The 13,788-nt window shown below is 52.7% G+C and overlaps 1 protein-coding gene across 3 annotated transcripts in view; it reads right to left on the bottom strand.

Moving 5' to 3' along the window:
* Nucleotides 1–232: 232 nt before the first annotated feature.
* CCDC12 (coiled-coil domain containing 12) overlaps nucleotides 233–13,788 on the bottom strand; it is a 61,166-nt gene continuing 47,610 nt past the window's right edge. For all 3 annotated transcript variants that reach the window (XM_025376352.1, XM_025376354.1, XM_025376353.1), the window contains 5 exons: nucleotides 3,957–4,036; nucleotides 2,115–2,176; nucleotides 1,840–1,874; nucleotides 738–814; nucleotides 233–642 (listed from right to left, as the gene is read on the bottom strand). In XM_025376352.1, the coding sequence (XP_025232137.1) occupies nucleotides 560–642; nucleotides 738–814; nucleotides 1,840–1,874; nucleotides 2,115–2,176; nucleotides 3,957–4,036 (337 nt within the window). In that variant the 3' untranslated portion in view covers nucleotides 233–559. The remainder of the gene's footprint in view (nucleotides 643–737; nucleotides 815–1,839; nucleotides 1,875–2,114; nucleotides 2,177–3,956; nucleotides 4,037–13,788) is intronic.

The raw sequence follows: 13,788 nt of genomic DNA, 5'->3' as shown, positions 1-13,788 counted from the left end.
TCTATCACCCAAGGATCTTGAGATGACCAGCAGTGACCATGGACTGGGCCAGGACATGGCTGCAGAAGGTAGCCCTGAGTGTTCCCCACCCGTCCAGCCTTAACATGCCCAGCCCAACACAGGGATTATTCATACATATTAAGTACCACCTCTGCAGTCACTCCATCTCCATCCTGTGGAGCCCAAATCCACAGTACCTACCCTGAGACCTAGGAAATATCTGACAGATTTCTGCCACAGACAGAGGTTTACTTGTCTGTATTTCCAGATTTTTTTTTTTCAAGTTCAAAATATATACATATATACAGACATATTTACATTCACATGGGCAGACACAGGCATGCCCAGAGTTGTTGCTGGTTCTGCCTCCATTCAGAATGGCAGGGGCCACCCAGGAGACACGGAGCTGACCTCACCGATAGGGGTTTCAGACATGACGGGCAGGGAGTCTCTGCTCAGAAGCCAAACTGGAGGTGACGGCAAGCCGAGCCCCCATCCCTGCCCAAGACCATCCCCTGCAGGACAGGCCTGATGGGCGAGTGGTGGGGCAGGGCATGCCTCAGTCAGAGTCACAGGCCTTTTGTTCGGTGGCAGCATCCACTGCAGAGGCTAGGCTGTCGTCCTGGCCTTTCAGCCTTTCACCTGGGATGGATGGCAGACAGAAGGAGTGGGAAGGGTTCCTGTGCTTGGCCACCATCCAGTGGGTAGGACCCCACCTTCCCAGGTACTGCACTTACGGATCAGCTCGGCAATGGCCCTCTGAGTCCGCTTTTTTAGTTTCTCCAGCTTCTTGGCCACATCTCTCTTGAGGTCCCTGGAGCAGGGAGGCAGGGAGAAGCAGGAAGGTGAAGGTCGGCCTGATGTGGCCTTGGACCCCCTCCCCTCTTGCAGCCCTCTGGCATAGGAGTCATGCTCAGTTGCTTGAGGGGACTGCCCTGGGGAAGAGACCAGGACATTCCCCTTCTGCACCCTCTGAAACCCAGCACGAACCATTATTTCCTGTCCCACTGAGGCAGGGGGACTAGTACCACAAACCCACCCAACGCAAGGGACTGAGCTAAGACATGCAAAAGTGGATGGTTTCTCAGGGACCCTCTCTTGCTCTGCTCCTCCGGTCACCATCAGTGAGTGACTTGCTCCTGTCCACTGTGGGCCCTGCTCCTCCTCCAGCCACAGGCCCAGCCCCTCCACTGTGGGCATCTGGAAGTGCACAAGCACTCAGTCCATTCTCTCTGGCTCTGGGATTCCCAGGACATATGCCCCATGCTTTTGTTTCATCAAATTAAAATACCCTCAGCTGGTGTTAAGTGGACCCAGAATCAGACGACAGGGATACAGCCCTACCTCCGGCTCAAGATGAAGACAGACACAAGCCTCCCGGCCCACAGCACCCTCTCTCCCACTCTCTCTCTGCCTAGCAAGAAGGATGATGACCTTCATTTCAGAGAGGAGGAAACCAGGGCCAGAGGGAACAAACTATGGTGGTAGAACAGGAACAGAAAACTGTGTCTGCCCTTCCGTCCACCCCTGGCCCCCAAGGACAGCGGTTGGGCTCACTCAAATGGGAGCTCTGGAGCAGATGGGCTCTCAACCTCTCAGGAGGGCCTTCATGAGGGGCCTGCTGCTCCCCGCACCTGAGCCCCTCTCCATCACTGCCCTCTCATCCCGCCACTTACGTCCTCCTCAGCACTGGTTTCCAACAGTAGCTATCTCGTGCAACTCTATGTCTGTACTGCCAGTCTCTGCACTGTAAGGGCAGGAAGGGCCAAGCCCCTGGCCCATGCTGGCACCAAGAGCCCCTGAGTCAGCCTGCACCAGCCCCACACGGGTAACACTCACCAGTCAGGCTTCCGAGGAGCGAGGTTGGCCAGGTCCTGGGAAGGGAGGAGACACATATCAGGGTGGAGGGGCCGCCCCAGGGAAGGGGGAAGGCAGGCTCGGGAAGGAGGGAAATGGGAGAAAGAGAAGGAGGAAGGAGAGGGATGAGGGCAAAGAGGCAGGTGGGAAGGGAATAGAAGTGATGAGAAGGAATGAGGGGCAGAGGGAGAGCAGGTGGCAAAGAGAAACAGGACACACAGAAGCAGTGAGGATGCCAGGGCAGCCCAGGCACTTACCACCTCCTCGATGACGGGCTCAGGCTTGGCGGCCTCCAGCTGCTCCTTCACCTTCTCCTCCACTAGAGGGTGCAATAAAACAGAGAAGGCCTGTGGGAAAGGCGCTGCTGCTCTGCAGGGACACTGCCTACTGTGGCCCGCAGTGAGACAGGACCCCAGGCTTCCTTGCACCCACTTCTCTGTGGTCCCCAATCAGCCAGAGGTGAAGACCCTGCAAAGGCAGCTCTGGAGGGGGGGCCTGGGTTTTCCAGGATGAAGCAGTCCCCACAGGCCAAGAATGGGACAGCAGGAGGCAGCCAGCCACAGTCAGTCAGGAAGCATGGATGCTGACAGTAACTACGAGACCAGAGAGCTGCCTGGATACATACAAAGTGAGGACTGGCTTCTCACATAATCCTAGGGCTACTGGGCTCTGAGGATGTCCTCTGGGTCCCAGCCTAGCCAGAGCCACAGGTGGCTTTTCCTCCATCCCACCTCAGGTGTATGCTCCCAAGACCAGGACAGAGGCACCTTCCAGCTCCTCCAAGCTGCTGCCAGAATAGCGAGCCTCTGAGCAATCTGACTAGAAGGCTCCTGCCCCTCGGGGACAAATGGCAGAAGCACTAACAACTCTGGGCTCTGTGGGCTTCCTCCAACCCCTGGCACTCAGTGGGCCCATGAGTGCCCTCCTGCTCTGCCTCACCTCCCTCCAGAAACAGATGAGAGTTGAGGGCTGCCCCTGACCTGGGCAGTTCCTCACCTCTCCTCTGTCCTGCCTACTGACCCCCACTGCACCATTACCCTACCAGGTGGGGCCCAGACTACAGAGCAAATCATGGGGAAATGTGTGGATTTCAGGGATGAAGGAGGTGGGGAAGCAGACTGGGATGTGGCCAAGCGGAAACACTTTACTTTTTCCCAAGATAAATGTATTTATTCACTTGTTACTTATGCAATTCAAAGAAAGATGATAACAAGGCCAGGAGTGGAGGCTCACACCTGGAATCCCAAAACTCTGGGACGCCGAGGCGGGTGGATCACCTGAGGTCAGAAGTTCAAGACCAGCCTGGCCAACATGGTGAAATCCTGTCTCTACTAAAAACACAAAAATTAGCCAGGCACAGTGGCACACACCTGTAATCCCAGCTACTCAGGAGGCTGAGGTTACAGTGAGCCGCGATTATGCCACTGTACTCCAGCCTAGGTGATAAAGCGAGACTCCGTCTCAAAAAAAAAAAAAAAAAAAAACAACAAACATAAAGAATTAAAATAGGGACTCTCCAGGGCAAGGGCCCAGGGATCCAGAGGACTAAGAAACTTCCTGGCATGAGTGGTGTGGACGGCCAGAAGCTCCTAGTGGCTGTGCTGCTCCCACACCATGGCAAGAGACTAGGCAAGCCCTGGGCCAGGCCCTCTCCCCTGCCTCGGTGCTCCACATTGCCGGTCCACTGCTGTGCATGGCTGAATGACTGGCCCCTGTCTCTGACCCACCCAGGCCCCACAGGACCCATCATCTGCCCTGCTGCCCAAGGGCCCCATGACCACGTCCACTTCTCAGCCCAGGAGTCCTCTGAGAGGATGTGGCCTTTTTCAAACCCCACTCAGATCCCGGGGAGGCCTCAGTCTCAGGCGGGTGTGAGCAGGACTGAGAAGGCACAAGAGGCCTCTTCAGCGCCCCGACAGCCTCTGCTGCCACCGACGGCCGACTGTGCGCATCTGCCATGAGATGGTAACAAAGGGTCCTGCCTGAAAGCCCAAATCCTGTCCTGGTACTGCTGGTTATTCTCAGAGAGCAAAGCCTGCTGAGGTGCAGGGTGGCTGACAGTGCCAGGAAGCAGAGGTGGAGAGGGGCAGCCTGCTTACCTGCAACCGGTTTGGCCTGGGGCACCCTCCTCTTCTTCAGGTCCTCATCCTCCGGGACATAGTTCCGCAGCCTAAGTTCCCTGCAAGGACAGAGAGAACAAGCAGAGACGAAGTCAGTGTGTGACATGGTCTCATTCATTCATTCATACAACTTGCATAGCCCATGACTTCCCAACTTTCCTCTGCGCTCTCTGGAGATGGCCTGGTGAGGAGGAAAAGCACAGAATGAAGAGTCATCAGTCAGGCCACTTGGCACTGTCCCCTGCCACTTAGCGGGACTGGCTGCCCTCCAGAGGCCCTGTCTACTCTGCTGGAGTATGGTTCTCTTCTAGAGTTGGGCCAAGGACGCCTAGGGAGCATTCACAGGGTGTCTCTCCTGGATCATCCCCATTTAACAGCTAAGGGGACTGGAGGTCAGAGAGACCATACCCTTTTCACAGGATCACACAGCAGTGGCTGCACATCTGAGCTCAAGGCAAGGTATGCCTCCCAGCCAGGGCTAAAGCTCCTGGACTGAGTGATTCCTAAAAGAGAAGGCCAGTGGTCAACCACAAGTTCCCCAAGTCTGGTCCCTCTTCAGAGCCTTCCTGCCCTGGGGCTCATGCCACGGAGTACGCCTCAACTACTTAGAGAAAAACATCTGGGTGTACTGGGCCAGGGGCAAGTGGCAGTGAGTGAGGAGTGACGTGTGGACAGACAAGCAGGTGCTGGTGGGCTCCAGAGGGGCGCAGCTGCCTACAAGCCGTGGGAACATGGAGGGGAGGCACTCCAGGAGGTGGCAGCGCCTAGGCCTGCAGATGACGTGGACAGGGTCAAGGCACAAAGCACACGAGAGGCTGACTCAGCTCCAAGACTGCTGAGAGTGGCCCGTGAGGGCTGGGAAAACAGGCATGACCGTGTGCAAGGCTGGGAAGGCCACAGTCCACCAGGACAGCAGTGAGAAATGCACAGCCCCCAAGGCCTCCATGAAGACAGAGGAGCCACAAGGGACCAGAATCGCCCGGGGGGAGCTGTGGCTAGTTACTATGTTTTTATTTTCTTCTTGCCTCAGTCTTTTCAGGCAGGGGTGGCTGAACCAAGAACTCACTGGGGTCCTCTCTGGCTCAGGGGCTCATCAAATCCTGGACCCCCACACACAGAAGCAGGCTCCCAGGAAGAGGTGTCCCTGGTAACTCCACAGGGCAGCAGGACGAGAGGTCCTGGGGGGCTGCTGGGTCTAAGAAAGGCAAGGCAGAGGCAGTAGGACAGACCCCTAGCCCCAGGGGATGCAAGAGTGGCCCCTCAGAGGCTGGCCAGGGGAGACTAGGCCGCGGGTCCTCCTCCCTCCCCAGTACCTCTTTCAGTTCTTGACCGTTGGTCCCTCAGAAAAGTTCTGGGCCTCTAAGGCAGGAAACAATTTCCCAACAAGCCTCCCATAGTCTGCCATCTTCAAAGCCCTCTGTCTGGACCAGGTAAAAGTGCTGCTGACTTTCTCAGGACCTGCAAAAGCAAGCTTTCCCAGAGGCAGGGGTGTCTGTGGCCACACAGCTAGCAACCGGCAGTGCTTTGGACTCAGGGGCTTTCAGATGCCATTCACTCTCCTATTCAAGGGCTCCACCTGCTTCCTGCCCCCAGCTTACTTACCATCTCCTTCCCTCCTGCCAGGGCCCCTGGGCCTGGAGCCTTGGGGCTGGACTGAACCACTGGGTGATGGGGGAGATGGGGCAGTGCCAACATCGCCTGTGTGGAGGAAGCCCACCTGCACTCCGAGAGCCTGCTTCCTCTAAGGTGCGGAGATACCCCACCCCATCCCCCATCCTTGAACGCCTGCCTCGGGCCTGGGGGTACATGTCAGGTCACAGAGGTACAGGGAGACAAAGTGGGGCATGACTGGGTGCAAAGGCTTTTGTTCACAACAGGGTGGGGAGAAATGAGGAAGAGAAACTGGGTGTGGGAAGAAAACTGCAGGGATTAGTAAGAAGAAAAACTGTCACTTTCAGAAACTGTCTCCAGGGTTCTGTGAGAAATTGACAGGAGAGAGGAGAGGCCAGAGGGAACTTGACCCAGAACTCAGAGCAGCAACCCGCACCCTGCCTCCAGCCCCGCCCACTGCCCAGGCTTCAGAAGGCCAACTGGAGGAGTGAACCACAAGCAAGAGGTGGAAGCAGAGCCTTGTGCCCACTGTGCCCTGCCACCCCCAGAGTGGAGCACTGGCCAAGCAGCCAAGAATACCCAGATCTCAACCACTAGGGGAAGGTCTCATTCTGGGCCTCAGTTTCCACATTTAAAAACATTAAGGTTGCGCTGGGTGCATCCAGCTCTATTGAGCTGAGTCCACACCCTCCCCAGACTCACTCTTGCAGAGCTAATCTGACGTGCAGCCACTGTTGTGCGATCACGTGAAAATGGTGCAGTCTCTCTGACCTCCAGTCCCCTTAGCTTGGAGAGCTAAGAGACTTCCCCTCCCTAATGCCCACTTAACTGCCCATCCCTGGAATTCCACCACTACCAAAGGGCAGGAGTCTCTGGGAGAGTCAAGGAGCATGGGGGGTTCAGCTTGGGGACCTGGTCTTTCCAACACAGGTTAATAAACCTGACAGCAAACACATTTTTAAAAATCTATTTCAGCCAGGCGCGGTGGTTCACGCCTGTAATCCGAGAGCTTTGGGAGGCTGAGGCAGGTAGATCACTTTAGGTCAGGAGTTTGAGCCCAGCCTGGCCAACATGGCAAAAACCAGTCTCTACTAAAAATATAAAAATTAGCTGGATGTGGTGTCACATGCCTGTAATCTCAGATATTCAGGAGGCTGAGGCAGGAGGATCGTTTGAACCCAGGAAGTGGAGGTTGCAGTGAGCTGAGATCACACCATTGCACTCCAGCCTAGGCTGCAGACTATCTCAAAATAAAAATAAAAATAAAAAATATATATATATATTTAATTGGCTTTAGAGAAGTACCAAGACAACAAGGATTTCAGGGGCTGCAATCACGGAGATAAGGCAAGTAAAACAAAGTGAGCCTGACATCACGTCCCTCTTTCCCTTTAAAGCATGTCTATTTACATGCAGCAGCTGAAAAGCTAAGAGACTGAGCAGAGCTTCCCATTAGGTTGGTGCAAACATAACTGTGGTTTTTGCCATTGAACATAGTGGCAGAAACCACAATTACTTTTGCACCAACCTCATATAATCTCATGGGCCTGGAGAGATTTTAAAAAACCAAAAACGTGTGTTTAGGCAGAAACTAAAACAGACTGCTGACTTCTCAACTGAAACTATGGAAACCGTAAGACAACGAAATGGTATCTCAGAAATGTGGACAAAATAAATGTCACACAAAATTCTAAATCTAGTTAAGAAGCCTTCAAGAGAAAGACTTTTTCTTTTTTTCTTTTTTTTTTTTTTTTTTTGAGACGGAGTCTCGCTCTGTCGCCCAGGCTAGAGTGCAGTGGCCGGATCTCAGCTCACTGCAAGCTCCGCCTCCCGGGTTTACGCCATTCTCCTGCCTCAGCCTCCCGAGTAGCTGGGGCTAGGCGCCCGCCACCTCGCCCGGCTAGTTTTTTTGCATTTTTTAGTAGAGACGGGGTTTCACCGCATTAGCCAGGATAGTCTCGATCTCCTGACCTCGTGATCCGCCCGTCTCGGCCTCCCAAAGTGCTGGGATTACAGGCTTGAGCCACCGCGCCCGGCCGAGAAAGACTTTTTCAGACAAAGAAAGGTTAGGAGAATTAGTTATCAGCGAATCTGTTATTCAAGAAATACTAAAAGCAATACTTTAGGCTAGAGGAAAATGATCTCAGACGGAAACATGGAATTGCAGGGAAAAAAATAAAATGCCTCAGAAAGGGTAAATACAATGGCTTGTGCCTGTAATCCCAGCTACTTGAGAGGCTAAGGCAAGAGGATTGCTTGAGCCAGGCGCTCAAGGCTGCACAGCGCTATGATTACACTACTGCACTCCAGCCTGGGTGACAAAGCAAGACCCTATCTCAAAAAAAAAAAAGCAGGGGGAAAACGGGTAAATACGTACGTAGATTTAAATGAATATTGACTGTATAAAAGAGTAATAGTGACTTACAGTATTTAAAATGTAGCAACAATAGTATAAAAGAAAGAGTGGCAAATAGCCTTAAAGTGTTCTAAGGTCCTAAGCACTGTAGAGGAAATGGTAAACATGCTACTATTTTCTATTAGACTTTGATAAGTCAAGGATTTTTGTTGTTATGCCTGTGGAAATTACTAAAAGAAAGGGAAAACAGTATACAATTAACAAGTTAACAGAAGAAGAAAGTGGAATGATTAAAAACAAAAAGAGACAAGAACGGAGATAAAAAAGGAAAGTCAAGAAACAAATAGTAGGACAACAGGTTCACACACAAAGCAGGCCTAGGCTGCCATCCTAGGGGCTCCCATAGCCTTACAGTGTCCAGGGCCGCCACAGCTCTTGGAGACTGGGCAGGGTGTGACGAGATGGTGCCAGCCAGACCAGTAGGGCAGGCCAACACCTAACACCTTGTCAGCCGGCCAGGAAATGCTGAAGCAGCCTGCACTCACCAGCAGTCACTGGCATCTGGAAGCCACCTTTCTGAGGACCACTGGAGTCAAACAATGGTTCTGCCACCCCCACTTGAGAATGAGGAGGTTGCTAAGGGGAGAAGGTACTAGCTCTAGCTACAAGAAAAGAAATAAAAACAACAAGAATGTCAACAGTGGTTATCTCTAGGAGTGACTTTTTTTTAAGAGATGGGGGTTTTGCTGGGTGCAGTGGCTCACACCTGTAATCCCAACACTTTGGGAGGCAAAGGCAGGTGGATCACCTGAGGTCAGGAGGAGACCAGCCAGGCCAACCAACATGGTGAAACCCCATCTCTACTAAAAATACAAAAATTAGCCAGATGTGGTGGCGGGTGCCTGTAATCCCAGCTACTCAGGAGGCTGAGGCAGGCGAATCACTTGAACCCGGGAGGCAGAGGTTGTAGCGAGCCAAGATGGTGCCATTTACACTCCAGCTTGGGTGAGAAGAGCAAGACTCCATCTCAAACAAAAAAACAAAAAACAAAAAGAGAGAGAGAGAGAGAGAGAGAGAGAGAGAGAGAGAGATGCAGGTCTCACTATGCTGCTCAGGTTGGACTTGATTTCCTGGGCTTAAGCAATCCTCCTGTGTCAGCCTCCCAAATGGCTGGGACCACAGGCGTGAGCCATCAGCTCATCAGGGAAGTGATTTTTACTTGATTTTTTGATTTTCTGTAGATTCCAGAATTTCTAATCAGTAATTCTTTCTACATAGAAACAATCAACCAAGTACTCAAAAACATAAAGAAGAAACAGGCAGAGGAGCCGAAAGGCAGCAGAGGACTGTGGCAGGGTTCTGAGTCAGGCAGCACCAGCACCTCACCTCTGCTGGTGTCGTCTCTGTGGCTTAGGCCCAGGCTGTCCCCTAGCCAAAGGGAAGCAGAGACCAGGCCATGTTTTTGGGGCTTTCAGCCCCAGAGTCTATGGGAAGGGCAGCCGAGAAAACCCGATGGCTTCTAAGACACTATCCTTTGCACCAAATGCCCTAGGCCACCCACAGTCCACCCTATACCAGCAGCCAGTGTCTCGGTGGAGCTTTGCTATGTCTCCACAGGAGCAGACACAGCAGCCACCTCAGTGCCTCCACTGGTACTCCCTCTGACTCAGGGACCCCAGCATCTCCAAAACGAGTCTAAGCTTCTTCACATGATCCTGGCCCCACAGCCTGCTCATCCCCTTGGCTACACACTTCCCTGTCCATCACGCTTCAAGAGCCAGCTCAAGGAGGTGGCCCTGTGGGCCCCTCCCAGTGTCCCTATTCACCCTGAGGCACAGTGACCGCCCTTCTCCAGGGCCCTCTTTGTCCCACTTGCCTCTCTACCCTCTCCACAGCAGCCCCCACTCCAGGCATGTGGCCCTGTGTTGGCTGCATATCTGTCTTTCACAGCCTGCCCTAAAGGCACCAGGCAACTCCAGGAGGGGCTCAGCATACTTTGCCTCAAGCTGGATAAAGGAATTCAGAAGACACTCAAGAAAGAGTTTTATGGGTAGCCTGGGGCTCTCTGAGTCTTTCAATGACTTGAGAAGACATTTGGAAGCAAAGAAGTGCCCAGCAGATAGAGAGAGCAGGAATGTGGCTGGGCGGGGGCAGCCAACTCCTAAGCAGCTTCTTTGTGGCAAAGCAACTGGCAATGCCAAGCTCGCATTCTATAGTTTCCTTCTAAAACGGGTAGCTGACCTTTTCTGTTTACTTTACTCCGCTTCAGGCCAGCTGCAGGAGCCCCGGACACGGGCTGGCCAGGGAGGTTCAGGGGAAATCACCCCTGGGGTGCTTTTTCACACCTTCCATATGTGCCACTGAGAGGAAGCAGGTGGAGAAAGTTGATGTTCTCTGTCAAGTACAGAGCCAGAGTAGAGTTCTAGAATGGCGAAATGAAAGGAAGCTTTGAGATAGATTATGCATCTGATCCAACCCCATCACTGGCAAACTGGCCTCAAAGTCTACACTGCTCATGGGGGTTTCATGGCCCCTGGTCCACTTCACTTGCTCATGCTACCAGGCTTATCCTTTGGGGCGCTAGCCTCTCTTCTCATCCCTTGTATCTTGAGGCTACTCCACATTCTGCCCCTGCCCTGGGCCTGGGGAGGGAGGGAGAGAGAGGATAAGGACAAGGCAGTCCCACATGGCCTGTTCCCTGAGAGCGAGGTCCTCCACCTGGTCACCCTGGTCCCTCTCCTGCCCATACGGCCCCCTCAGGGGCCAGAGAGAAAGCTGCTGTGAGGCACTCCTCCTCATAACAGACCACAGGGAAGGCCACGCCCAGGATGCGCCTGCAGGCCTTGCGGAGGCCACCACTGGCCAGAGAGACTAGCAACTGTGATCAAAGAACACTTTCATTTTTAATATTCAGAGTACAGAGACACTGGAGCTCTGCCAGGAAAACACACTCATGACACTCAAACACGCCCCTAATAACCCTCTGTTTGCTTTAGGCTTCAGGACCTACCCCTTGTCCCCAACATAAATAACAAGGCTTCAGTTGCTGCTGCCAGAGGCCAGACCCGAGAGAAGCATGAAAATGAGGGGAGAGGCAACTACCCCAGATGAGGTACACAGCTGCTCTAGAGGCTGCTCTGGTCTTTCTTTCAAGTGCCATTAAAATGTTCAAACCCCCTGACCCAGTAACCCTGCTCTGGGAAAATTATTCCATAGAAATAGTAACAAAACAGGAGCAAGCAAAACAAAGCGTTCTACATACACACAATCCTGGCAGCATAATTCATAACAGCTATGACACCTCTGGGATCTCTTCTGGCAGAGTGCCCTAGAGAGGCCGAAAGTACCACCAGGCTATGAGGGCAAAGGACAATTTAGTAGACGGATGTTTTTGTTTGGTGATTGGTATTTTTCTTTAGAACACTCAATGGCTGGCTCTGCAGCAAATGAGACTTTTAAAGAGACCAGTGGCTTCCCCACTTGTGGGCAGAGGAGACTGTGCTCCAGCTGTCACCCAGTAAGGCAACTGTGGACGCACACTGAAGAACAGGTACAGCGCAAGGCAATAAAACCTCCCTTTCCTTCTCTTATCCAGCCCACCCCAAGCCTCCTGTCCTTCTGGCCAAAGAGGACAAGGTCTATTGGAACACATGACACAAGAAGTGACCATGGACAGGACAGGGCCACATCACAGCCCCAGGGGGTGGACAGGCCTCTAAGCAAGCCCTGGCAAATGTGTCCTCAGCAGGCTTCAGGAAAAGGAGTGGGAGCTCCTTTGTGCTACCACCTGAAACCACAGGCCAGAAAGCATGAGATAATGCGCCCTTCCCAGTAGGGGCAGCCTCCACACACGGCCTCTCAGAGGCCACCTCTCGAGACCACCCTTCCACAGAGGGAGAGATTGTCACTGACATTTTCTCAATGTGGAAAACAGTCCAGAAAGATTACCGAGGTGCCAGAGCTGAAAGAAGAGCCGGAAGCAGAATCCACACCCTGCTCTCTGGCCTAGGGGTGGACCCCATACCAGCTTCCTCCATCTGGCTCCTCCGGGACCAGCAATCACGGGAGAGAAGCTACCTGACGCAGTGACTGGGGTCTGGCCAGGGCTGCAGGTGGCTCTGCCAGGGCTCTGGGCACTCAAGTGTTCCTCAAAGGAAAAACTCCTGCAGCCTGCCCCACAGTGGAGTTCAGCCTACAGTATCATCCTGGAAACTCCCTCCCGCAACAGGAGCCCAGCCTCTCAGCTCTCCCCACGGCCAGAAGAAGCCTTCCTAGGCCCTAAAAATTACAATTTTAGGTCACAGGTCTCAGAGGCAGGAGCTTCAGAAGTAGTAGAGTCAAGCCCTTGCCTTAAAAACGAGGAGGCCGGAGATGCCAGAGCTGGCTGGGGATGAGATCTGTATGGGAGCCCCCACCAAGACCGATCAACAGCTATGGCCACGTGTTCGCACCAAGGCCTACCCAAAGGCCCCCGAAGGACAGCTTATAAACAGCCAACGGCTGTTCCAGGCAATGACCGGGGCTGAGTGTTAGTTAAATGAGGCCCCTGCCCTGCCAGAGCTGCCATCACATCTGCATCATGTGGTCTGCACCCACTCTCATCCTGGACGCTGCAGAACCTAACCAAGGTGCTCTACATTGACAAGTTGAACTTTGCACCCATCCCACCTGAAAGCCCATAGCTAGTGGGTACTTAAGGCATCAGAAAAAACTGGTATGCCAAAAACAAAACAAAAAAACCTAGGACTAAAAGTAAATCATGGTACTCTCAAAGAAATATTAAGCTGCCATAGATAATTTCATGAAAGTATATTTACCAAAAGACAGTCATGACACGGCACATGAAAAAAGGTTACAAAACAGCATGATATGCACAGATACATGTTGATCTGTAGTTTCTAAGTTTTCTACAATCAGAAAATCTATAATTTATGTAAATATCAATTTAATTTTTTTTTTTTTGAGACGGAGTCTCGCTCTGTCGCTCAGGCTGGAGTGCAGTGGCACAATCTCAGCTCACTGCAAGCTCCACCTCCTGTGTTCACGCCACTCTCCTGCCTCAGCCTCCCGAGTAGCTGGGACTACAGGTGCCCACTACCACGCCGGGCTAACTTTTTTTTGTATTTTTAGTAGAGACAGGGTTTCACCGTGTTAGCCAGGATGGTCTCAATCTCCTGACCTCGTGATCTACCCGCCTCAGCCTCCCAAAGTGCTGGGATTACAGGCGTGAGCCGTACCTGGCCATAAATATCAATTTAAATTTTAAAACAGGAGAGGAGTAAAGGTTTATGGCAGATGAGCTAAGCCCCAAAGGGCCCATAAGGTGAGAAGTGGATTGGCCACACTGGCCATGCGGGGCCCAGATGTTGGGGGACAGGGACCTGCATAGCCCACTGCCCCTCACCCTCCATGGCCCAATCGAGCCCACAGACCACTCTGGGACAGTGGATGGTGCTCAACCCCAACAGGCTGCCCTGAGCGGCAAACCACCAGCAGCCACTGTACTCTGCCAAAAAAAAGCCTCTTTTCCCCACACACGGAGGGGTCTCAGTGGCAGCTCCACTCCCTTTCAATAGTTGGAGGATTTTAGCCAAGGAAATTTTAGCCAAGTTGCTTCACCTGCCTGGACTGTGGTTTCTTCACCTATAAATGCAGATCACATTGAGTACCAGAACAGAGGTGAAGATTTCCTAAGAGGAGCTTTGGAAGCGAGATCAGGACACACAAGATATGACTTAATGCACAAAGAAAGGATTCAGCTGTGCTCCTACCCACCCTACCCAGAAGGGAGGTGCCCAGTGCCAACACACGGTGAGTCGGCTTCACCATATTCTTTAAACCAGT

Source organism: Theropithecus gelada, chromosome 2 (genome assembly GCF_003255815.1).
Source record: "Theropithecus gelada isolate Dixy chromosome 2, Tgel_1.0, whole genome shotgun sequence".
Classification (NCBI taxonomy): Eukaryota; Metazoa; Chordata; class Mammalia; order Primates; family Cercopithecidae; genus Theropithecus; species Theropithecus gelada.
The sequence above is the reverse complement of the archived record's forward strand: the minus strand, read 5'-3'. Positions and strand labels throughout refer to the sequence as shown.